The sequence below is a fragment of the Engystomops pustulosus genome, chromosome 3, assembly GCF_040894005.1.
Source record: "Engystomops pustulosus chromosome 3, aEngPut4.maternal, whole genome shotgun sequence".
Taxonomy (NCBI): Eukaryota; Metazoa; Chordata; class Amphibia; order Anura; family Leptodactylidae; genus Engystomops; species Engystomops pustulosus.
In genome coordinates, this window is record NC_092413.1 from 162,979,893 (window position 1) to 163,006,966 (window position 27,074).

At 40.9% G+C, this 27,074-nt stretch overlaps 1 protein-coding gene across 2 annotated transcripts in view; it reads right to left on the bottom strand.

Annotated features, from left to right (window-relative positions):
• Nucleotides 1-974: 974 nt before the first annotated feature.
• The window catches only part of PRKCI (protein kinase C iota), a 58,383-nt gene continuing 32,283 nt past the window's right edge, over nt 975-27,074 (bottom strand). For both annotated transcript variants that reach the window (XM_072142833.1, XM_072142832.1), the window contains exons 5-18: nt 25,607-25,692; nt 25,149-25,286; nt 22,757-22,808; nt 20,559-20,617; nt 17,558-17,734; nt 15,979-16,076; nt 11,534-11,620; nt 9,290-9,425; nt 6,226-6,313; nt 6,005-6,130; nt 4,690-4,769; nt 4,468-4,557; nt 3,315-3,430; nt 975-1,176 (exon numbers count right to left, since the gene is read on the bottom strand). In XM_072142833.1, coding sequence (XP_071998934.1) covers nt 1,089-1,176; nt 3,315-3,430; nt 4,468-4,557; nt 4,690-4,769; nt 6,005-6,130; nt 6,226-6,313; nt 9,290-9,425; nt 11,534-11,620; nt 15,979-16,076; nt 17,558-17,734; nt 20,559-20,617; nt 22,757-22,808; nt 25,149-25,286; nt 25,607-25,692 — 1,421 coding nt within the window. In that variant the 3' untranslated portion in view covers nt 975-1,088. The remainder of the gene's footprint in view (nt 1,177-3,314; nt 3,431-4,467; nt 4,558-4,689; nt 4,770-6,004; nt 6,131-6,225; nt 6,314-9,289; nt 9,426-11,533; nt 11,621-15,978; nt 16,077-17,557; nt 17,735-20,558; nt 20,618-22,756; nt 22,809-25,148; nt 25,287-25,606; nt 25,693-27,074) is intronic.

Below are 27,074 nucleotides of genomic sequence, written 5' to 3' on the forward strand. Positions count from 1 at the left end.
AAATGGTCATAAGGAGATCCATAGATATAATAAGCCCACTTAAGAAAGGCATGCAACACATAGTCCACAGAATAAAATACATCAGTAGTGGATTTGGCACCAACACAGATTTACAATAAACTCTCTTTCCTAGTAGTGTTCCCTTTTTTTTAACACTTACATGAAATAATGGGAATATAGCTTCCATTTTAAATGGAATTACAAACGCAGACTGAACAATTTGTATGGTGTCATTGTGTATATAAAGCAAATCCCCCCCCAACGCTTTTCCTGCTCAGCAGTTTGTACAATGTTGTAATAAACACACATTACATAAAGCAGACAATAGATAAGGTGGTCTCGGTGTCACTCTTGTATAAGTGGGTCATATCCAACTAATTAAAGGGGTGTACACGGTTCCAAATGTAAGTCACTGTTGGATAGGTGATCCATATCAGATTCTCATAACCTCCACTTACCAGCTGCTGGAAACGGATGCACCGCTTGCGCTTCACAGGACAGTGATGTCACACCCATACGCCATGGTCAGTACTACAATACAAAGCGCAGTCGCTGTATGGCAGTGTGCATGATAAGAGGTAAAGAGATCTCCCAAGATTCTTCACTCTACTGATCACAGAATACCCCAAGATATATGAAGATTACTATGACTGATACAATACTCGTGTTTTCTCAGTTTCTACACTAGACGTACGTGTACCGCATGAACACAAACGGTTCAATATCACTGAAAAGAACATCAGGCCGTATTTGTCGGCGCCCAGGCCTCAATCTCATTAAAGACACAGGTCAGCGTCATTCTAGTAAGGAAGGTGAAATGCCATTACATTCAGGTATTGATATTTGCCGCTGAAGGAAAAGCACTTGAAGACATGTAAGGAAACAAGAATGAAAATACACATGTATCCTGGTTAAAGTGTGAAAGAGCTGTAACTTAACTTTTATGTCCATATGTTAAATAAATGGCATTATAGTAACAGGGAGATATATAGGTATTGAATCCTTGGTATAGAGTAGTGCTCGGCTGGGTGCCAGTACAGTAAGAGGCACTGCAGTGTCAGTAGCGAGGTACAGAACCAGAGCGTCCATCATACACATTCTTCTGCTGACATTAACAGGGGGTTAATGTATTCAAAACCCTCAAACTCTGACTGGTCAATCTTTCTCACCACATCCCTGTAAGAAAAAGAGAGAATCTCAGTAATGAGCTGTAAATACAGAGCGTAAAATACATTGCAATCACGCCAAGCAGGGGGGCTGATACCGAGATCAAATGCAAGCTTTTATCAATGCTAGCAATTACTGGTGTAAGGGAGTTTCCACTATCCAGTCAATCATTACACCATGTATGATTATAAAGGAGGTTAACATGAAATGTATTCTATCTGGGGAATAAAGTCTTGTTTGCACTGAATAGGACTTGGGGGAGGGGGGGGGGGGGGGAGAAAGTGCCAGCATGTGCTTATAGCTACAGACACTTTATTCGCCTTCATGGAAAAAGCTCTTACAATCGCGTCCGCACCACAAATAACCATTCTGCTTTGTGGAGGCCTCTCTGTAACAGTCCATGTAAGGTTTATGGGGGGGGGGGGGGGGGGGGGTGGATAAAAAGCCAAGGTAAAATATACAGAAAGCAAAGAAAAAGTTTACAAGAGAAATGCAACATAACATGTATTTACCTGTAAGAGAAAGCACAGAGAGCATTTAACGGGCGTCCACCACCTCCCAACTCACCCACAAGAAAAATATAGAATTGTGTAGAATTCTTAGAAAGCTTTCTAAACCTATATTTTCAATTTTACAATTATGTGTAATTTTGGGCAAAATCTAGTTTTTATCTTTAAGCAAATAAGCTTCTCTGTGCATCTGGAAGCAGGACTATGCTGCTGGTGCACCTATTCTCTTCTTTCTATGCTGTCCAGAATGAACCAGCCCTTTAACAAGGACTGACATATTTTGCAGACAGAAGGTGAAAAAAAGAAGAAGACGGGTAAAGTAGCACAAATGGCCACTTCTAAGGTGCACAGAGGAGCTCATTTGCATAAAGATAAAACTAAAATCTTCTGTAAAATAACAGATTGCTGGGTAACAGGGAAGGGGTGTCTGGACTTCTTATAATGTTGCCTATACAATGCAGGATTTACTTGTGGGTAAGCCGGGAAGTGGCAGACTCCCTTTATAACAACATTCATGGAGAGGCTTAGATATTGTGTCCGACTATCGACTATTACTCAGATCTGTAATTGCCGCTAATTCTACCTTGTGTACATACCAACAACTGAATGAAAATGTAAGCATATTATATAGTGTGTATGAGAAGATAATATCCTTAGATTCTCATTAAAATGCAAACATTCACTTCTACTTTATTATTAATTCTTGGTACAGGTTCACTCGTCTGATAAGTCAGGTTTTCATATCAGGCGTTTTTCATTAAACTCCTTCCCTTCTTCTTCCCACCACCTTCCCTGAAGGAGAATATTATATTGCTGAACAGTTGAGTTCACAGGTAAAATATTGTTTTCTTGCACTACCTGGTGTATATTGGAAAAGGGATTTAAAAGGCTGAATGTACTGCAGAGATTCACCCCGTAGGGTTCCTTATAAAAATCCTAGGAGCATGTGAGCCCCCTGGGAATCGGGGTTTTCTCATCTTATACTCAGTGTCTCACTAAGTCGTTCTGAATAAACCTTTACAGCCTAAAAAAGGGTATGAATCATGTCCTTCTAGCAGATATAATGTTAGCACTGATGTGTTGATTCTTGCATCACACTACTACATATGTTAAGTAATTCATTGTCCATGATCCGAATACGTCAGCAATTATTCATATGAAGAGCTGCCATCCAATAAAACATTTTCAGTGAAGGAAATATCAGACTAGATGCCCCAGTCATTTTTTGGAAGTAAATGTTATGACACTATCAATTTAATTGATTGCATAGTTATTTAAACACCAATGGTAATATATTTCATGAATTTTCTGATCACAGACTATTAAGGCAGTGTCCTAGATGCAGGCAGCATGTTATAGAGCAGTAGGAGCTGAGCAGATTATAAATAGTGTCCTAGATGCAGGCAGCATGTTATAGAGCAGGAGAAGCTGAGCAGATTATAAATAGTGTCCTAGATGCAGGCAGCATGTTATAGAGCAGTAGGAGCTGAGCAGATTATAAATAGTTTCCTAGATGCAGGCAGCATGTTATAGAGCAGGAGGAGCTGAGCAGATTATAAATAGTGTCCTAGATGCAGGCAGCATGTTATAGAGCAGGAGGAACTGAGCTGAGCAATAAGAAGAATGAAGGAAACATACTCATCATCAGGTGTAAGCTGAACAGGTTCATTTGTGAACTGTGCATCAAAATTATCCAAACCAAATTCTCCAGATATGTTGGGCTTGAAGGGAGGAACCACTTGTCTCTGCTCCATCTAAAAAAAATAATAATAAAAAAATCAATATTAACCGATTTAGTTTTAATTTCTTGGACATGGGTAGGACACCAATTCAAACACTACATTACCAACAAACTTTTACCTACAAATACGCTTTTAGGGAATTCTGAGCAAATAAGGCAAATTTCAATCGATCTGCCCAATTTAAGAGCAGGTATAGTCCAGTGCTAAATAATGCATCCACCTTTTCATCATACACTGTGGTTGTCCTGAAGGGTAAACAAGCATTTACTTTTGGAGTTACCCTGAGATTATAAAATGCAAATGTGACTGTACACGGAGTTTATATTTTGGAAATCATATTTCCAAATCAGCAAATTTTTTATTGACCTCTGGAATACTTCTAATGCAAAAACTATCAAAAATGGAGAACCCCTTTAAAGTACTTTAAAGAACCACTAAGTGCTTCCCTTAGTGGTTCAAGTAGAAAATTGGACAGTTTTTCAGCCTCAAATAGTGGAAAGCCTAGAAGCAGTGGTGCAACTGGACACTAACCGATGCCACTAAAGGTCAACTGAAATCAAGGACAGATTTACGGACACCTTAGTGATGGAATAGTTATGTATCCCATGATCTGTAAAGTGCTGTGGAATTTGATGGCTATGTACTATTTATCTCAATAGGACTAGGAAAAGAGGCTCTCTAGGACTTGAATAATCCTGATTATAATTTAAATCAGTGGGTTCATACCACTGTGACCCCATCAATAAATATAATGAAGGATACAGCCAGCAAGGTTTAAATTATGGAAAATCCCATTAAAATACATTTTACAGATAAAATGTGTATTGAAGAAACTTATCACAGAACAACTTTTGGGCAACAAGGAGTTTTTCTTTTACAAACTTTTCAGAACATTGTCCTATTGTTGATGAGCAGACATTCTAGGACAGTTGTATGATAAGCCACTTGGTTTTAATAACAATAAAGACTGAATGACCCCAAAAAGGTAAAAAAAAAAAATTAAAAATTTAACATGGATTACACAGATTGATAAAAATTCATGTACGTACCATATCCCAGTCAACATTACGGAAGAACTGGTGTCCCTGGATATCAGCGAATCCTGTCTGTGGATGACAGCCAAGACGGTCCTTTGGTTCCTAAAGGGGATAAAATCCAAAATACATTAATATGTTACTCACATATACATAGATTTATGAAACTGTTTTGTGAACAATGATTCTACGGTATAGAATATGAAGATACGGATGTTCCTTGGTCGGTAGGCTCACCTTATTCAGAAAGCTTTTTAAAACACTTGCTGCCTTTACAGACAAAGATCTGGGGATGCGGATTTGTTTTTCAAGAATAACTGGGGAAAAATATTAAATAAATGTTTAGAAGTAAATATATATTTCCTCCTATTGAAACATTCCACTTATTAAAAGCAAATTTACCATCAAAATCTATCATACAACCAGGCATCGAAATGATGGTAATTTTCTGTGGGTGTTTCCAGAGCCCCCCAGTGAAGTCTTTTCACTTGGTGTTACAATGGACAGAGCTGTTTTCCTCTCCCCCTGGCTCCCTCTACCTGTGTAATCTAGCAGAAGCAGGAAGTGCTGGGGGAGGGAAGACCTGCTCTGCTCATTGTAACAACCAGTGAAAAGGCATCACTAAGGGGCTCTAGAAACACCCCCAAGAGCCCTTCAGGATCATTAGCACAATTTTAAAAGTTTATTTTAGAAGGAATGAGGCCTTGAACAAATATAAGATTACCACAGTCACGGTGCCTGGATCTATGAGTAAGTGTCACTGGTTTATTATAGATTTTGATAAACATTTACACTGAAGTTCGAATTTTTTCCAAAGGTCTATAAGAAGTGATTGCAGCTGACAGCTTTCCAACATATTTACCCTTCCCTAAAGATAAAAAGTGGTGCAAATTCTACACCATCTCATATCAGATTTCATTCTCAGTCTTCTGGGAATAGCCACATACACACAACCGTGATCTGTCTTTGACTCATGGACTGTGGGATTTTACGAGTGACCACAATACAGAGGTTGGGACATCATAGAGACATGAGTCACTTCTTCCCTGCCGAACAACAGCACGAAGTGTTGTCATTACTGCAGGTGTCTGCAGGGACTCCTTGTATCATACAATTATCACGCTTGGAGTCCTATCCCTGACACAGTGGACAGTCCATGAACTCTGGCTAGTGCCTGGTCAGTACTTCCAGGACGGACCCTGGTCCTGTGTTTCTGGACCAAGACTGGTGTAAGAAATGGCAATTTAATAAAACTCTCCCATGAGATTCCCTTGAAGAAATGATCACCACAAAAAGATAGAAGTAGCACTGTACAAATACTTGATACTGAGACAAAGGTGCAACTTTCTCCTACAGAATCTACTGTCGACCCCCTTTACAACTCTAAGTTATCCAGGATTAGAAAAACACCTGCTTCATGTAGTATTGCAGCTCAGTGCCATTCACTTCTATAAAGCCATGGTTATCCAGCCCTCAAAGAGCACAGAACCTCTTTTGACATGTCAGAGCATAAGTGTTATTATCCAGTCACAAGTGTTGACATGGCTTGTACCTTGAAAAAGGAAATCCTCTGTGTTTTGGTCTGGATTGTCTGAACTCCCCACAATGTCGAAAGGTGACCGACCAGCCATCATCTCAAACATCAGGACACCCAATGCCCACCAGTCCACACTGAAACCTTTAACACACATGAATTAAAAGAGCAAAATCATAGGTCAGGTCTCCTACAGCCTATGTTTTTTATCACCAGCCTTATATAATGTGTATTCTTACCATAATCCTCTCCACGCAGGATTTCAGGTGCGATGTAATTGGGTGTCCCACAGAAGGTGCTCGTTGTGTCTCCAGGCCGTAAACCTTCCTATAAAACATAAAATCCATATATCCATGTATCAGAAACACATGTACAATCCATACCGGCACTTTAATGAAGTCTAGAGATGACATATGCTCCATGCATATAACTTGGCCATGGAAGAGGAGAGGCTTTAACACCAGACAACCATACTAACCATGTCCAGGGTTGGTCGATATTTTACCCAGTGCTGGCTGATAATGTGAACCCGAGAGTGACATAGGACCCTGTACTACACACAAGTATCCACCCACAGCATAATGGGAAACAAACCTCTCTTGGTTGTGACACATTAGAGTTTGTAGTTGACCATTTGAGTGGCAGAGCTGGAGCAGGTGGACATTTGGGTTATTTTTATCCTAAACAGTTTTTCAAATTAAAGAAAAACATTTGAAAGAGCAAGAAAAGGAACATCCATAATCTTTCTCCATCCTGTACATTTAGTCCACAGAGGTCTATAAATATCTGCAGTATTTACAGCGTGGTATATGCAGTGTGAACAAAGCAGAGCCACATAACAGCAACTAAATGACATAGGAACAATGCTGCGTAATGCCCCGTTTTCTCATTGCTGTGGAACATGAATAGGTTACTGCAGTCCGAGTACTAAGAGACAATGCACCCACTGGACTACAGGAACGCTGCATTAATGTGGTAAAGTACCTTCAGCAGGAGAGGGTGAGGGTCAGAACAGAAGATAAGGTGGTGATATCAGGAGCACAGCAAGGGAGATGTCAGGGAGAAATACAGCACAAGCAGCAATCTACAGCTGGAGAGCAGAGCTGGGGGTGGGGGTGGGGGACATGTGTGCACAGGGCTGTATTAATAAACCTGCAGGCACCTGACAATGCCAAAGGAAGAAAAAAAGAACAGGGACCATTAGAAGGTTATAATACAGCACGTGAAGGGGGATTCTCCTGAACAGGTCCTAATACTGAAGTTGCAAATATGCCATTAACAGAAACCTGAATAGGACAGGATTTATAGAATCCACAGAAATCTACACATGGGATAATAATCTGGCAAATCGGTGGATTTTCCAAGACTGTCGTTTGAAGGATTTTATGCAATGGCACATGTCAGCATTATCAGCTCCGAGGAGCCAGAGGGCCCAGTTAAAGGTCTCATCTCCCTTATATATGTGGAAGTATTAGATGAAGTGATGGTGACAGGTCTGGGTGGGCTTAGGAAACGTTTGTAACGCGACGTGGATGTTATTGATCTGGACCCCTGGAGTGACATACTGGCTTCAGTTGCCGCCATATTCCTCCCAGGTACTCCCAACTCTTTGTTCCATAGGGTTTATAATAACAATTCCTTTATATATATAGCGCACACAGATTATGCCGCGCTGCACAGAGTTTGCTAGTTCAGTCCCTGTCCCCATGGGTCTCACAATCTAATCAACTTACCAGTATGTTTTGAAGTGAGGGAGGAAACCGGAGGACCTGGTGGAACCCCATGCAAACACACAAGAGAACATACTAACTCTTTGCAGATGTTGACCTGGGTGTGATTTGAACCCAGTACCCCAGAAATGCGAAGCTGTTGTGCTAACCACTGAGCCACCGCTTACTACAACCCTGAGCTGATGCTGAAATTAGGTTATCGCACAGATGCATCTGTTCCCTTCTGCTCAGCTATTACACATGTATTGGAGATGTGCTGCACACAGACCTTCTGCAAATAAGGTCTTCTGTTTGCAGCAGAGGGTTTACGATTGTGGTTCCCAACACCTCCCTGGTTGGCATACTGGGTCTTGTAACCATCTTGCCACTTGCTAATCACTATAGACTGTGAATGCTGGATGCTGCACCCCCGAGGTACCTGTAAATCATATTAAAACTGCCGATGGGAAAAATACGGTATGTTGATTTGAAACGTGGTGCTGTGAAAAAAATTACAAAAAGAGTGGGGTGGCTATCATTTACCTTCTGTGTCCCTCCCTTGGCCACGTTCACAAAAAGGGTTTTTTCCAGAATGCATACACATTTCCCCCAAAACGCATGCTTTCAGGAGTGAACACATTTATCATTAGGTCAGCTGCTTGGGACAGCAAATTCATTAAAGTGGCTTGGCCCTTTAATAAACATTTTGACTTTTAAAAAACAAATGACTTTTCTGAGATTTTTCATGCCAAAAAAGCCTAGCATAAACAATGACAAATAACCCCCCTTCCCCAATATGTTTTTCATATTGGAAGAGATAGATAAGTGTAAAGGTATTGAAGTACAAGGCTAAAGACAGATACAGAGTTGCATATTTCCCACTTACACTAACTTGTATTGATCCCCAAAGTTGACCGCAATAAGACTACCAGAGTAACACATTGTTACATTAACCAATTATGCTACGCTAGGGGGAAATATAGTTGGCTGATGAAATGCAATCACTTCTGCTTCTGGATCAATAATCTTTTAACTTACTGAAGTGCAGATATAAAGAGTAGCCATCACAACCTGTTATAACAGAGTGATGTCATCTCATTGCTAACAACAATGAAAACAATGAGGTGAAAATTCCTTTCCAAGTACAGGGGCTAATGTAGAGGTCGGAAAGATACTCCCCATTTTCTGAGACTACCCTTTTCTTAAAAGCCAAACGTTTACTTACCTCTCCCTCTCCAAAAAAAGATCTACCATAAAAAAAATAATGAAAAATTGCCTTGTATGACATCTATAACCTATGCCTTCTGCTAAGGCATATTATGAGAGATGATGCCTCCTGAGAATAGCAAGTCAGATGATGCTTCACAGATATCAAGTTTCACTCATTTTGGTAATAGAATTGGGGTGTCTCTAGCATAAAAACACTTGGATATATATCTAGGAATTCATCCCCCATCATAAAAACCAATCTATTCTTTTCCATTCATAACTACTACTACCCGATCGCTGACATAGTGCTTGGCTTGCTTGGAGTGATTGTGGACACAGAAAGAGTTCGCTTGAGTGGACAAATACCATAAAGCATTTTCCTCACCTTGCACATGCCATAGTCAGTGAGTTTTATGTGCCCTTCAGAATCCAATAAGACGTTGTCCAGCTTCAAATCTCTATAAATAATTCCTCGCTCGTGGAGGTAGTTTAATGCCAGACTGATTTCTGCAGAATAAAACCTGGAGGGAGGAAAGCGAGAGTCTATTAACACTAGGAAAAACGGGAAACAAATGGGCTGATTTTATACCCCCAAACAATATATATTTCAATAGAAATAAATGGGAAAACGTTAGGTTTCTGTTAGAATGATACAAAAACGCACAATGCTCAGAGATGTGTTTCTCTCAACTGCAACCAAGATCATTCACTGGGCTTCCTCCATTTACAGGCCCATCTGAAGAAGTGCGGGCCTATAAAGCCGACCACCAAAGATGCTGTTACAGCCGATCGTGGCATTAGATTTGTGTCTCTATATACTTGATAAAGCTTAAAGAAGAGTAACTGTAAAGGTTTCCTTTTTTTTACAAATCAATAGCTCTTGGGATGTAACTTTGCCCATTATCTTTGTTACTTTTATGCCGCAGTTTCTCTGCTATCCCCCTCAGATTACCTCAGAGCTGCAGGAGCTTCCTCCCCATATGCTGACAAGCCCTAGAGTCCATAGTATAAACATTAGATAAACAAATGTACAGTTTCATGGGATACAGGAGCTGCTGCTCCCTGCTCATAGGGGAGGAGGTCATGTGACTGCAGATATCTCCTGCACAGAATAGTGAGGTACAAGATATCCATTGTTCCCCATCAGTCCATTCATCTACAGAACTTTGTTGGTCTCTCTCCTTTCCTCCTGCTCCCATCATGTACACAACAGTATCAGCTCTGTGCAGATAATCTATTAACCCTTAATGCTAACACAGCACAGGCTATACACTTCATGTACTTATGATTTCTACTACTTATTACATGCACCCTGCTCCTCCATGTGATGGAAGCTTCCAGCCTAGTCACTATATACGTATGTGCACTGTACAGTGTTGAGTGGATTTATTTGTGGGAAACTAAATGGATTTAATGCTAAATTACTTTGAGAGAGAACACAATGCATCATGGGATCTGTGGGCAAGCCTGAGGGCATAGACTGACAGACATTAGTCTCCGCCCACTTCACCTGTGGTGAGAAAGATTTTTGTCAAACACTTTCAGAACAGAAAATGCCATAACTTTGGAAAGAAAAGGGCGAACTGCACAAAGTAGGCATCATTCTGTTTGTTTTCAAAGGGGGAATCACAAAAAAATAATTTGGTAAAATCACTATAACTTTACAGTTAAGCCTTATAATAATAGAATAATAATCTTTATTTATATAGCGCCATCAAATTACATAGCGTTTTACAAATCATAGGGCACATATACAAATATAATATTTTATATAATAATTTTTTTCCCCATGTATTTTGTTCCCAAAATGCCTCAAATCTTTTTTACTGCTAATTATTATGATATATTTTTTTTAAAACATTCAGCAGAGATTCTTCTATAGAGAGTATATATATATGTGTCATCAGTTATAATGGGTGCTGTAAAGTGTAAGAAGTATGTTGCTGGCAACAGTATACGAGCTCTATGCAATGTCTGGTTAGTTAATGTTGCTCTCTGTGACCAGAGGAACCTGTAATGAGGTGCACTGTACTAATGCCACCAGAAAGTGCCATACTATTAATATAGATTTGGTGTTATCAGTTTTATTCAATTATCTTTATCACAATTTTAACCATGGCCACTAAAGTAGAAAAAGAAGATGATATTTCCATTTTTGTGCAGCTCAGAAAGCTGCTCACTAAACTAGGACAGTGTCAGCAGAAAGCGCAGGATTTCATGACAGGTCTATTATACTGCTGGAGGCTAAGATAAGGCAAAGAAACAATATTACACAACACAGATAAGGCTCCGTATACAACCCTGCTGTAGGTACCAGGGGTCTGTACTCACATCACCGGCTCGGACACTCTAATGTGAAAAATGCGCTTTAACAAATGCCAATCAAGACTGTTGCTTATCTACTTAAGAAGTTTTCATCTCTCTCAAAAGATTGTTCATCAAAAGACGACACTATGTGCCCATTAAAGTCGAGATCATCTGCAAATAAATGGCCTGTGGAGATTATCGTCCTGTGCATGAGACTATATCTGGAATATTTACCAACTACTCCAAGTGTGAACCCCGACTTGTAGTACTAGAAGATAACAATATAAGTTTTCTTTTTACTTAATAGCTAAGAAAAACAAACCTTGCGTGTTCCTCTGGAAGTTTCCTTTGACGTTGCATGTGAAACATCAAATCTCCTCCATTTACATATTCAATAACGAAAAACAGTCTTTAAGCAAAAAAAACAAAACAAAAAAAAAGAATAAATATGCAAAGATATATGATCACTGCAAACGTGAGACAACCTCCCCAGCCCAGCATGTGAAAGGAAACCACTACACTTATAGATAGAATAATAGTTTTCATTTTCATGCTTACTGGATATACTCGAGTATAAGCAGAGGTACCTAGTTTTACCACCAAACACTGGGAAAACCTATTGACTGGAGAATATGCCGAGGGTGGGAAATGCATTGGTCACAGCCCCCTGTAGTATGCCGCCTGCCAGCCCCCTGTAGTATGCCGCCTGCCAGCCCCCTGTAGTATGCCGCCTGCCAGCCCCCTGTAGTATGCCGCCTGCCAGCCCCCTGTAGTATGCCGCCTGCCAGCCCCCTGTAGTATGCCGCCTGCCAGCCCCCTGTAGTATGCCGCCTGCCAGCCCCCTGTAGTATGCCGCCTGCCAGCCCCCTGTAGTATGCCGCCTGCCAGCCCCCTGTAGTATGCAGCCTGCCAGCCCCCTGTAGTATGCAGCCTGCCAGCCCCCTGTAGTATGCAGCCTGCCAGCCCCCTGTAGTATGCAGCCTGCCAGCCCCCTGTAGTATGCAGCCTGCCAGCCCCCTGTAGTATGCAGCCTGCCAGCCCCCTGTAGTATGCAGCCTGCCAGCCCCCTGTAGTATGCAGCCTGCCAGCCCCCTGTAGTATGCAGCCTGCCAGCCCCCTGTAGTATGCAGCCTGCCAGCCCCCTGTAGTATGCAGCCTGCCAGCCCCCTGTAGTATGCAGCCTGCCAGCCCCCTGTAGTATGCAGCCTGCCAGCCCCCTGTAGTATGCAGCCTGCCAGCCCCCTGTAGTATGCAGCCTGCCAGCCCCCTGTAGTATGCAGCCTGCCAGCCCCCTGTAGTATGCAGCCTGCCAGCCCCCTGTAGTATGCAGCCTGCCAGCCCCCTGTAGTATGCAGCCTGCCAGCCCCCTGTAGTATGCAGCCTGCCAGCCCCCTGTAGTATGCAGCCTGCCAGCCCCCTGTAGTATGCAGCCTGCCAGCCCCCTGTAGTATGCAGCCTGCCAGCCCCCTGTAGTATGCAGCCTGCCAGCCCCCTGTAGTATGCAGCCTGCCAGCCCCCTGTAGTATGCAGCCTGCCAGCCCCCTGTAGTATGCAGCCTGCCAGCCCCCTGTAGTATGCAGCCTGCCAGCCCCCTGTAGTATGCAGCCTGCCAGCCCCCTGTAGTATGCAGCCTGCCAGCCCCCTGTAGTATGCAGCCTGCCAGCCCCCTGTAGTATGCAGCCTGCCAGCCCCCTGTAGTATGCAGCCTGCCAGCCCCCTGTAGTATGCAGCCTGCCAGCCCCCTGTAGTATGCAGCCTGCCAGCCCCCTGTAGTATGCAGCCTGCCAGCCCCCTGTAGTATGCAGCCTGCCAGCCCCCTGTAGTATGCAGCCTGCCAGCCCCCTGTAGTATGCAGCCTGCCAGCCCCCTGTAGTATGCAGCCTGCCAGCCCCCTGTAGTATGCAGCCTGCCAGCCCCCTGTAGTATGCAGCCTGCCAGCCCCCTGTAGTATGCAGCCTGCCAGCCCCCTGTAGTATGCAGCCTGCCAGCCCCCTGTAGTATGCAGCCTGCCAGCCCCCTGTAGTATGCAGCCTGCCAGCCCCCTGTAGTATGCAGCCTGCCAGCCCCCTGTAGTATGCAGCCTGCCAGCCCCCTGTAGTATGCAGCCTGCCAGCCCCCTGTAGTATGCAGCCTGCCAGCCCCCTGTAGTATGCAGCCTGCCAGCCCCCTGTAGTATGCAGCCTGCCAGCCCCCTGTAGTATGCAGCCTGCCAGCCCCCTGTAGTATGCAGCCTGCCAGCCCTTTAGTATATATTGCCTGCCAGCCCCCTGTAGGGTATTGCTTACCTGTAAAAAAAAAAGCTCCTCTTCATCGTCATGCAGCAGGTCCGCGACAGCGCTCCTCGCCTGTCTTCACGTGCGCCGCCACCATGTCCACGACAGCTCCGTGCGCATGGCTCGGTCGGCGCATTCTTTGATGTCAGCAGCGGCTGTCATCACAGATGTGCGCCTGCCGGGCCGTGTGCTTGAAGCTGTCGCGGACCTACAGCCAGCATGAAGACAGAAGAGGCGCGGCCACGGAGCTGTTGTGGACCTGCAGCATGAAGAGGAAGAGGCGTTGCCTTGACCATCGGAATGGTGAGTAGTTTATTTTTTGTATACCCGAGTATAAGCCAAGTGGGGTTTTTTCAGCACAAAAATTGTGCTGAAAATTTTTTTTTTTACTCAAGTATATATGGTAATTATTTTACTCTTATTTGTCATTCTACAAGCTTTTTAAAAGGATTTGCTGGTCATTTTACCCTATTAAACAACTAGCACCGTTGGGTAGGGTATGAAATGTCCTATCTAGAGTTCCCCCTTATGTGTGAAACATGTTTACCGATAATAAAAGAATCTCCTCCAAATATATGTGAAAATGAACAGATACATATTTTGCCTTGGACAACACAAAGTTTAGAGGTTGCATTAGAAGAGTAAATTAGGACTTCCCCATCTTTGGTTCCATAGTGCCTAGAATCACATGTACCTATGCTACTATAGAACCCAATATAGGTGCACTGGAAGAGACACTGACCCTGCAGCCTCAAAACAGGCAAATAAAACTCTGCTTATTTTCACATGACTTTTGAGGAGATGTTTTGTTTTTATAGCTAAATGGGTGAGATTTAACATAAAAGAGGGAATTCAGGAAAGGTCATTTCATACTCTACTGAAGGGGGCTAATAGTATAATGGCGTAAAATCTGGTGATTCAAAGAGAACCTATCACCAGGTTTTACCTCCACTAAACTACTACCACTTTCATGTAGGGTATTCCCCTTTTATATGAAATCTTATCCATTTACCTATAAAAAAATACTACCCCAAAATCCAGCAAATATAACTCTTCTCACCTCATTTTCACATTAAATGAGTCACGTTTCATGGTTGCAGGGGTAGTATAATTCAGAAGCCCCCATCTTATGTTAATTAGTACCTATTAACATTGTTGACTCATCTAATAGGAAATGGGATGAGAAGTCATATCTGCCCTACTTTTGAGGAAATTTCACATAAAAAGACAAAATTCTATAAAAGGACAATTAGTTTATTGGGCTAAAAACTGGTGACAGGTTTTATCAACATAGTACAAGTTATACAATTGTAAGTAAACAAGAAATTATGAGCCAACATACTAAATAGCCACCTACAGACAGAAAGAGAAAGAGAAAGAAAGAGAAAAAGAGAAAGAAAGAGAAAAAGAGAAAGAAAGAGAAAAAGAGAAAGAAAGAGAAAAAGAGAAAGAAAGAGAAAAAGAGAAAGAAAGAGAAAAAGAGAAAGAAAGAGAAAAAGAGAAAGAAAGAGAAAAAGAGAAAGAAAGAGAAAAAGAGAAAGAAAGAGAAAAAGAGAAAGAAAGAGAAAAAGAGAAAGAAAGAGAAAAAGAGAAAGAAAGAGAAAAAGAGAAAGAAAGAGAAAAAGAGAAAGAAAGAGAAAAAGAGAAAGAAAGAGAAAAAGAGAAAGAAAGAGAAAAAGAGAAAGAAAGAGAAAAAGAGAAAGAAAGAGAAAAAGAGAAAGAAAGAGAAAAAGAGAAAGAAAGAGAAAAAGAGAAAGAAAGAGAAAAAGAGAAAGAAAGAGAAAAAGAGAAAGAAAGAGAAAAAGAGAAAGAAAGAGAAAAAGAGAAAGAAAGAGAAAAAGAGAAAGAAAGAGAAAAAGAGAAAAAGAGAAAAAGAGAAAGAAAGAGAAAAAGAGAAAAAGAGAAAAAGAGAAAAAGAGAAAGAAAGAGAAAAAGAAAAAGAGAAAAAGAGAAAAAGAGAAAAAGAGAAAGAGAGAAAGAAAGAGAAAAAGAGAAAGAAAGAGAAAAAGAGAAAGAAAGAGAAAAAGAGAAAGAAAGAGAAAAAGAGAAAGAAAGAGAAAAAGAGAAAGAAAGAGAAAAAGAGAAAGAAAGAGAAAAAGAGAAAGAAAGAGAAAAAGAGAAAGAAAGAGAAAAAGAGAAAGAAAGAGAAAAAGAGAAAGAAAGAGAAAAAGAGAAAGAAAGAAAAAAAGAGAAAGAAAGAAAAAAAGAGAAAGAAAGAAAAAAAGAGAAAGAAAGAGAAAAAGAGAAAGAAAGAGAAAAAGAGAAAAATAAAGAAAAAGAGAAAAATAAAGAAAGAGAGAAAGTGAGACAGAGAGAGAGATTGAGAGAGAGAGAAAAAGAGATTGAGAGAGAGAGAGAAAAAGAGATTGAGAGAGAGAGAAAAAGAGATTGAGAGAGAGAGAGAAAAAAAAAGGAGAGAGACATTGTGTTCTATATTTATTCAGTCCATATCTGCAGCAGGAATAGGTCTGGGGTCAGCACAATGCAGCATTACCTGCTTTCTGTCTGGAAACAGGAGTGCAATCCGACAAGGAAAGGGTGATTTGAGGCTTGCTCAAACACATGCTTCTCTGTTTGAACCCAGTCAATATCCTAGACACATGAAAATACAACAATGATGAAATATCTGTAGAAATAAATAGTGCAGCACAAAGTTATAATCCTAGGTCAAAGATCCAAACAATGAAATCCTGTGCACAGACAACATCCGGCTATTTAAAGGAATCAGATACTTTTATTTTATTTAGTTCATTGTATTAATGCTTTATGTTCAGTTGGAACCAGGATTGCAGTTTCTCCAACTGCGTAGAGCATGTGCTCACACTGCTGTGCTCTTATCTCTATGCATTTAGCTTTCCTCTCTGCTCCGAGTAACAGCTCTAGCAAGAGGGATGGGGAGCAGCTAAATGCAGAAAACTAAGAACACAGCAGTGGGAGGAGACTCCGCTGAGTGCTCCAAGTGCAGCTACAATTTTGGAATATAAATCCATTTTCCCCGTTCAGCTGTTTTTAACATGCACAAAAGCACAAAAGGTATCATTGTGTAGATCTCTATGGCTGCTACCTAACACTGCCTGCAGCTTCGTATGGTCAAAAGTGCGGACATATTCCCTTTTAAAGGAGTCATCACATTTTAAGGAAAGTGAAAAATTCTGAGAACCATATGTCACCTTCCCTATCTCTATTGTGTACTGTAAAGAAGTGCATGTATCACGTCTGTTAAAGATGTTAAAAAACGGAACCTTGAAATGAAAGTCTTAAGACTTTTCTACTCTTGCAACCTAATGGCCGAGATCTTTGATTAAATGCTATGTTATGAGCGCGGTAATCTATACAGCTAATATAACCCACATTTATCCTGTACACAGGTAAGGCAGTAACATCTTCGTCTATAGCAACTAATACTCCATTGTAGATATGCAGGGCAGCACAATTCACAGCTATACCTTCTTACTCCCCATAAACATACAGGGTTTTCAACAGACTAACCGCTTTAAAATCCAACATGCCTAATACCTGTACACATTAGTCAACCGATCCCCAGAAATTGTCAGGTTCAGTTAATAATTTTCTAGTTCTACATGTATAGGATACTACACAATTAAAACCCCACGCACAGAATTGCTGACTATACAGCTGAAGTCCTCACTTTGCATAGAATCAATATTGTCTATCAACTAAGCCTATCAAATAAACTATACAACCATTATAAGACCTCCAAAGAGAAATATGATCAAACACAGATGAATCCCTGCCAAACCAGACTAATTGTGTGAAATAATTTGTAACTGAATGTCTTATCTTTCCCAAGAGACAGAAGGACTGACCATGATGTATTCCACAGGAGAAGTGCCGGGTAGGGGCTCTCAATATTTGGGACATATAAATGTTTGGTAAAGCACAGCTCACATATGTACGGGGGGGCAGCAGTCTCTACAAAGCGTCCTGATCTGAATGAGCGGCCAGTAGAGAAATACTGGTAGTCAGATAAGGAACACTATGATGACACAGAAACATAAGTAGATGAGTGTACATGGATCTTCTAGATTAGTGATTTGTTTAAGAATACCTACCTCATCATCATTCACTAATTCCTTTTTTACCACCTTCATTGCATAAATGCGCTCAGTCTTTTTCAGCTTTACCAGCAAGACCTTGGCATAGCTTCCTCTTCCAATAACTCTCAGCAGGTCAAAATCTTGCAGTCCTAGGCTGGAGGGGGGCTTATCACTGTCCCTGCTGTTCCTTGCCTGTTATATTATCGTTAAAAAAAAGAAAAAGATGTGCTTCAGAGGGAGCAGATTAAAGCTGCCATTTCATGTTACAGCACCATTTTGTTACTATTCAATCTCATCAGCCAGAGAAGAAGGGGAAAGCGGAGGAAGAGCAGCTTTCATGAAAGGATCCAGAGGACCCATGCCTCAAAGCTTATAGGATGTCTTATTGTAGAGCCAGAAAGAAAAGGGATCCACAAAGACGGTATAGGACCAAAGACTGCACGCTCAATCAGCTTCATTCAACGTATTACCATCAAAACCCGGCTTTCTTCACAGCATGAATGCATCCAAGAAAAGGGGGTTACAGCATAATTTCTCATTGCTCTACGTAAAGAAGTTTCATGACTGTGCCAGTAAGGTGCAGGTAAAGCAGGAGCACCTGGCATTTTCCATTGTATACAGGCAGTCCCTATGTTATGTATGCAAGTCAGAACAAGTATATTGTACTGTATCTCTAGACAAAAAATATTTTTGCCCCTGTAACAATTAGGTTTTCAAAATTGTATCTTTTATAGGACAAGGAAAAAGGAACATGAAAATTTTCCAAATGTGTATTTCTCCTCAAAGAGCTCAATCACTAATCCAGTAAACTATTCTCTAGGTAAATAATTAGCTTTATATCCTTATCTCTATATTCTATACAGGACCTCAGATATACTGCCTCACTGCAGGAGAAAGAAGAAGAAAAAAAGCCAGAGAAGCATATTTTCCTTAATGAAGTATATTACAAAGTTTACGATTATCACTTGTTCTATGCAGGACTGAATAAACTGAATGACTGATTGACTATTTTTTTTAAAAATCAGATTGAGCTCTATTGAACATTTAAACATTTGTATAAAATAATAAAGCACAGAATAAACCATCCACCGTCCCCATCCTGCAACCTGATAACCCCTCCCTCCAGTTCCAACCCTCGATAGCTCGGCTATCATAATCCTATCACAGAACAGTTCTTAGGAACTTATTGTTATTCTCGCCCGACAGCCAATTTCCTATAATTCCTCCACACACCCCAGCACAAAGAGCAACATAGTTCTAGGTAAATGTATACAGAACACCTTATCTATATGGTTGAGAACCCTATACCAGAAATTAGTGAGGAGTGGACGCCACCATAGCATATGAGCCATATCTGCGAAAGAAAGCCCAAATTTCAGACAAAATGCATCAGCTCAGACCTCTAGATCACAGAAGAATTTAGGTGTACGATAAACTCTGTGTAAGGCCTTATTTACACGGCCGTGTGCGTGCCTAGACCAGATCCTGGTCAAGCACAGGGCTGCGTGGGAAGGGAGGTGGAGTGAAGGATCCTCACCCTTCCTCTTTCCACTGAAAGACGAGCGGCTGTGCCACCGCCCAGCTTTGTCATGGTGCTGTGAGACACCACAGTTAAGGCCAATAGGGCCCAAGATATACATAATAAATACTTCAGAATAGCCCCTTGCAGGTTACTCTATTACTCGTCACTCGGGGTCCTAGATCCCTTTCCTACTTTGACAGAAATACGAAGCGGGACATTCTCCAGGAACTTGTCCAACAAAAGGCAGATAACAACCCATTCATGTAAGTCCAAACAGCAAACAACAAAGCACAATTGTAGGTGCACGCCTAACAGGCCGGGCTTCAGGTCCTCAGTAATAGAAAATAGAAAGAAGGCAGCACTCCAGGAAGATCAGGTGAAAAATTAGTGGTCCTCTTTATACCGTAACATGTTGTACATCAACGTTTTGGCTCAACACAAGCCCTTTCCAAGCCCGCGGCCCTTGCTGGCCACACATCGTAGGACCACGCCCGTCTACGGCTCAAAAAATGTCACCCCCTGTTGTGCCTCAAAAACATAACAGCAGCTGTATGGAAACTAATAATTTGTCAACAGATTTCCAATAGGGGCTCTGCTTTAGAAAAACTTTCTTTTTCATTTAAATTTCACTTGTGTTTTAGAGCCTTACATAGTCTTGTGCAGATGTAGAAAATTGGTGCATAGACAATGAAAAATAATCACAGCGGGGGAGATTTATCAATCTGTCTGCGCCAGAATTGAAGAGTAATTTGTGCCCCAAAAAAACAACTGTCTAAAATGCCCTGGGCCAAATTTATTAAGGGTTTTACACAGTTTTAATGAGCTTTCCAACTAGTATAAAAAAAAGAGGACCGGAATTTTTTAATTTTATTTTGGGGGAATTCAAATAGAACGTGCAAAGTAGAAATCAACAAATATGACAACTTCAGATTTATAATCCAGCATCAGAAACAGTGATTAATCTGGTGCAGCCGTGCACTGGTCTAATGTGCGACACATTGATCTCCAATCTCCTCGGTGTGCCCTACACTGGGGCACAAGCTGCATATTCCAAACTTTCAGCCCCAGGAAAATATCAGACTAGCAGGAAGTGTGGTCTCTTTATGGGAAAATAACATCAGAAACTGTAAAGACTTCCAGTAAAGAAGATGTCAGGCCGAGCAATTCTGAAAGCATGATCTCGCTCGATTCCAAGAAACATATCCAATTTAAGGTGCGCGGATAATAAAAGCAGCAGATATATGACAGGTCACTGTCGTCCTGTACAAGCAATGCATTTTTCTTCTTGTGGTGCAGCAGTGAACATACAATTACGGGCACAGAGCGTGCTATTATGACCCATTTCTCTTGTATTCATCTGGAGAGATGTCATACTCCCACACAAATGACCAAGCAATGTCAGGCTGCAAGCATTATAAAAACTCAAAATACAATAAAAAGTAAAAAGGTAACGCAAGTAAGCTATACCGCACAATAAGTAGCGGTTAAAATTACCTCTTTCTCCTCGCCGTCCTGGTCTATATTATTCTGACTCCTATGTCTGTAAGTGGATTCTGCAAACATAAGAAATTGCTGGTTTAATGCTCTTCATTCCCAGATTGTTCTTAACATGAATGTGAACTGTGTGCCAACGTAAGAACACTTAGGGACTGCCTTATTTTCCTGGGCTATGGAAAATACATAGGGAATTACTATGCCAGATGTGATACATATATTCCTATTTTCCAACATCTGTCCTATAGTTACTAATTTTTGCAAATTGGTAATTTTATGCAGAGTTTTGTCGTGAAAGAGGACGCCACTGTTGCTGAGTTTTATGCTGAAGCCCCCTAGGGTTCATTTTTCTTTTCCAGTATTTAGTTTTATGATGTAAAGAAAAAAAACCTCACACATGCAGCCAGTACAAAAATGGCGCATTCCAGCTGTATAAAAACCTATGCGATCGGTAACAAGCACCAAGTGTTTCGCATGTAAAAATTGCAAAACACATGGTGCTCCTTAGTGACCAAATGCATTTCACTTGAAACGTATCTGTGATGTGGCCAAGCCCCTCCCTGTTCCAAAACTGGTGAATGCGGCCTTAATCCCTTAATGACCAAGCCCTTTTTCGGTTTTGCGTTTTCATTTTTCACTCCTCACATTCAAAATCCATACATTTTTTATATTTCCATGGACAGAGCTGTGTTTGGGCTTGTTTTCTGCGTAACAAATTGCACTTTATAGTGATTGTATTTAATATTCCATGTCATGTACTGGGAATACAATATACTGCAATACTACTGTATTGCAGTACAGGCAGTCCCTAGGTTACTTACAAGACATGTTCTGTAGGTTTGTTCTTAAGTTGAATTTCTATGCAAGTTGAAACTGTATATTTTATAATTGTAACCCGAGCCAAAAATTGCCATAAGGACCAAGATTAACTATAAATTTTTATTGCAGACACCTTTGATAACTGTTACAGCCAATCATTGTAGCCTCAGACTAAAGTACAGTAAACTTCTATAGGGCCGTTTGTAACTAGGGGTCGTCTGTAAGTCGGGTGCTCTTAAGTCGAGGACCGCCTGTATATAGCAATATTACTGATGATTTCTAATAGCCTGCCATCTGCTGGCTATTACAGATCATTACATAATGGAAGCCTACGAGTCTCAATGAGATTGTGGGCTGCCATGGGAAATGATCGATGCCCTCCGATGGTGTCACAGGGGGGCGGAGATTGGCAGAACCCATGTAATGGTAAGTTAGGTGCCACGGTCACTTAACAGGTTAATTGCCACCATCAGTGCCACCGATCGTGGCAGCAACAGGCGGGCGTCAGCTGTATTATACAGCCGACACCTGCTGTGTATGGAGAGAGCTCAGCCTTGCAGCAATAGGGCAATATAGTTTGTCCCCGTGCGCGGTGTTAAAGAAAATCTACCACCAAGATCACGAATTGTAAACCAAGCACCCTGACATACTGGTGTGTGCCCCCTTTGGGAGGATCTGATCATCTTTGAGCTTCTTATGCTCTTGTATTAGCAAAAACAAGGCTGTAAAAAATATGCAAATTAGCCTGAGGGGCTCAATGTTTCAAAACTGTTAATAAAGCGCAGAGCCACTCAGATGATTTTTAAGGCCTTTTTTTAAATAAAAACAAGGGCATTAAAAAAAATAAAATAAGAGCAGAACCTGCTAGAGGGAGAACACACCTGCACCAAAATCTGCTTGGTTTGCAATCCTTGATCCTGGAGATAGATTTCCTTTAACATGCACAATCATAGTTCACCGCCTTAGGAGGCTACCATATAACAGATGAGTGGACCCCATCAGGCAGGTCTCTCCCGACCTGGACATATTGCCAGATTGGCTTCCGAACAGCCAATCCAGTAAATTAACGCTTCTAACAACAAGCCAAGCCAGTAGTTTGTCCAGGTGTACCCCTAGCCAACTATAGCCATGGTTAGCTGTTAGGGAACGTTAATCTGCTAGATTGGCGACTCGGAAGCCAATTCGCTGTATGTGCAGGTCAGGAGGAATATGCGGGAAAGCTAAAACTACACTTCGGATCCGCTCATCTCTACTCATTAGTTAGGTGACTGGTCTAAGCAGGATCAGCTGATACTTCAATGTATGTAGGTCTTTAATGTGCTAAAGCAGAATGGCAAGCATTTGTTACCATAATATAGTTTAACGTCTTTGTTACATACCTGGCTCAATTTGTGGATTCATGTTTGGAGTCTCCATAGGTATAACTGGTTCCTACAAAAAAAACAAAACACAAATTTATCATATATGCACATCTAAACACATGTATCTGATATGTATAGAATTGGGGCAGTGTATGGCCAAGTAATAAATAACCCACATCTGAAAACAACATGAATGGCAAGACACAGAAAGGCAGATGTATATGGGTGAAAAATATCAATTTTTATTAAAGAATATGTGAATCTTAAAAACAATTAAAAACCCTGTAAGAAAGGGTAGCAAAGCAGACATACTCCCCAGCATGGCAAAATTCATTATATAGTACTGAAAACACAAGTCTAAAAATAGTACAAATGTATACAAATACGGTAACTACTGAGTGGAATAAGAAATGTAACAAACAAGGACACTCAAATAAATAATAGCAGCCTTATGAAGATAAGGCAATCACAATCATGTCCAATATTGTAAACAATATACTCAATAAATAAATAGTATTACCGTACAGAGAGTGAGGAGCTGGGGAGAGCAGGGAGGCCACACGCGTATCGCCCGATGCACGGGCTTCGTCAGGGGATGTCTACCTGTTGTAGGTATCTGGTTTAAATACCTTGCTGCTCTGACACGAAACAAGCCGGCCACCCCCCCTGGGAGGTCCCACCCCCACGTGACATCATATCCGGTCATGCGCGGAGACCTGATCCAAGATGGTGGTGCGTTCCACCGGACCGGAAGTGGGGTGTGTATACCCAAAAAAGAACGGGAATGCTGCTAGTAGGCTAAAGGTTCCTATCGATATAAATTTAAAGCGAGCGTGTCCATAGTCGGAATGCATCAATTAAGGTAAGTACAGAGGTAGAAAACATTTAGCAACACAGGCAGAGATGGTCAGTCAATCGTGTACTGTATGATACGGCGGCTATAGATATTATTCGGCGCATGGTATAATAGTATATGACCAATGAGAAGGTCACCCATGGAGGTCCTAAAAACCATATGGTTTTACTTTATCTATGTGTACATTTTCGTGCCTACGACAGGCGCCGCATTGCCAGGCTTTTTCTTGGAATCTATATGTAAGACGTCTTTTGATATTTATGCCTTATTGATATACATACGCCGTCTATGCAATCTGCTCCAGCCTTGTCTTGTAGGATGCGGTTTCTAAGGATCTACATTTTACCTATATTTTCATACAGTCCTATTTATATGTAATATATATTTGTGTTTGCATTTTTCTGTCTATTACACATTTTTCGTACTTATTTTCAATTAGCAGTTTTCTATTGGGATACACTGGGTTTTCACATACCGTTTAAATTGTGACAGCTTGATTCACATTTATTTATTTATTTTTTATTTTTATTTTTTTTATTTTTTTTTGTACAATGGGTTTTACGTTGCGCTTTAGTTTATAATAATGTTTTATGAGAGGCGCCACTCACTCTATTCAACAATAGTAGTACATGACTCTCCTAGTTAGGAGGGTTATGTAACTTTTTGCAAAATGTTTTTAGGACCTCCATGGGTGACCTTCTCATTGGTCATATACTATTATACCATGCGCCGAATAATATCTATAGCCGCCGTATCATACAGTACACGATTGACTGACCATCTCTGCCTGTGTTGCTAAATGTTTTCTACCTCTGTACTTACCTTAATTGATGCATTCCGACTATGGACACGCTCGCTTTAAATTTATATGGATAGGAACCTTTAGCCTACCAGCAGCATTCCCGTTCTTTTTTGGGTATACACACCCCACTTCCGGTCCGGTGGAACGCACCACCATCTTGGATCAGCTCTCCGCGTATGACCGGATATGATGTCACGTGGGGGTGGGACCTCCCAGGGGGGGTGGCCGGCTTGTTTCGTGTCAGAGCAGCAAGGTATTTAAACCAGATACCTACAACAGGTAGACATCCCCTGACGAAGCCCGTGCATCGGGCGATACGCGTGGGGCCTCCCTGCTCTCCCCAGCTCCTCACTCTCTGTACGGTAATACTATTTATTTATTGAGTATATTGTTTACAATATTGGACATGATTGTGATTGCCTTATCTTCATAAGGCTGCTATTATTTATTTGAGTGTCCTTGTTTGTTACATTTCTTATTCCACTCAGTAGTTACCGTATTTGTATACATTTGTACTATTTTTAGACTTGTGTTTTCAGTACTATATAATGAATTTTGCCATGCTGGGGAGTATGTCTGCTTTGCTACCCTTTCTTACAGGGTTTTTAATTGTTTTTAAGATTCACATATTCTTTAATAAAAATTGATATTTTTCACCCATATACATCTGCCTTTCTGTGTCTTGCCATACATCTAAACACATGCAATGACCAAGATAGGTTTAAAAAGGAAAAAAAACACTTATTACTTACTGCTATTGTATGTCGTCCACATTCAATGCTGACAAGTTTGTGGCATTTCTTATGAACCAGCAGCTTACAGTTAATACATTTATAACCTTGCCGCCCTAGGCCCCATATTCGGTCAGTGCAGATGGCACAATGTGCTCGCTGGATAGAGAGAGATAAACACACGTTCATAGCAGCACTATACACTACTTATACTGTTTATATGCCGAAATAGTATCGTAGGGCACAATTTTCAAAAACTGCAGTTGACCAATTAAAATATTTTGCAAGTTGTACCGACCGACACAATCTTCTTGGTTGTGGTATCAAAAACTCAATTCTGGTGCAGGATGCCACCAAATGTTACAGAGTTGTACAGGGGTAATACAAAAATATGTCACATATACTTCACAAACTTACACTAAGCACAGTTGTAACACTTTTATCTACAATCAAGTCTTAGATTACTCCAAAATACTGACTCTGTTAAATCTCTTTGCTTGGAACGTGTGTCCATTTGCACAATAAAGTTTTCGCCACCTCCTTGCTCCACGGCGATAGATGGACTCTGATAAAACAATTTGTTACAAGAGAATGCATATTAATTATACAAAAGTGGCAAATTTATGTGTGTTTATTATGTATTTTTTACATTAGTTTTTTTTAAGAATAGAAACATATCATGCAAGTTGACCATTTAGACCAAACGCAAAACAGGGATTTCCATATCTTCGACTTTACAATTTGTAATACATTAACTACTGAAAAATGTTGTAAAAGTAAGTGGCAATAAATAGAGAGTTGGAAAGTTCCTCATACCCCTAAAAACGACAGGTTTAGGCCCCTGAACATGGCCGCTGATTTTGGACATACGCTAGCTGTTTCCCCATGTTGTTCTATGGGTTTTTGTCCATGACTGTGATTTTCATGGCCATATGTATAGGCAGAGATTTTTCCCCCAATTGTGATTCATAAGCATAAGGTCATAAGGTCCCAAACAATAGACCATGAGTCCCCTTCTGTGTCCTGATATTGCACACATTTCTTGGGCAGGTAAGCTTACTTTAAAAAGTCAATCAAATATTCTTGTTAGAATTTTTATCCACTTGCAGTTTCTTTTCCTGATAAGTGTCTGCACCAGCTAGTCTGTGATCCAGCTTTGAAGTGTGGACTTGACAGCTGGAAGCACATGACACACATTTTTAACTGCACCCAAAATAAAATTCACCTTTCCTTAGAAAAGCCACTTTTAAGACTTTTCCGCCAAGCCCCTTTGAATTGTCATTCTTCACTCTGCACATTCACAAAATCTATATTCCATGCAGTGAAATTGGTGAAAAACCACATTTGCGCCATTTTCTTGTGGGCTTGGTTTTTACAGCTTTTATTGTGTGTGCCATATTACATCATCTTTATTCTTTAGGTCGGTACGATCACGAGGATACCAAATGTATATATGTTTAATTAGGTTTCAATATGCTTAAAACGCTCACCGGGCCCGTGAGCCCTCTCCATATAGCGGCAGCCGACGTGTGACATACTAATACGTCATGCGTCGGTAATGGGTTAAAAGGGGTTGCCCAGTGATGTCACAACATAAGTTCTCTAGTCTGGTATATGGACCCTGGAGGATCTCTGGTGACACCCCATTAAGCACTTCATTAGCGCTTCATTAACATAAAGATATTAGTTACTTTTTATCTAAAGTACAGGCACAAAACTCCTGAGTAAACTTACAGCTGTAATCAACCTACTGGGAGCTACCAAGCAACATAAAAAAAAAATCTACCATCAAAATCAAGCATGATTAACCAGAGGCACTTAAATCGCATTAAATCCAGACAGTGTTGCAATTTTCTGTCATTACAAAAGTTTTAATAGCTATAAGAAAACCATGATTACCCAATTACATAAAAGTAAACAAAATATATAAAAATCTGCTGAGATTTC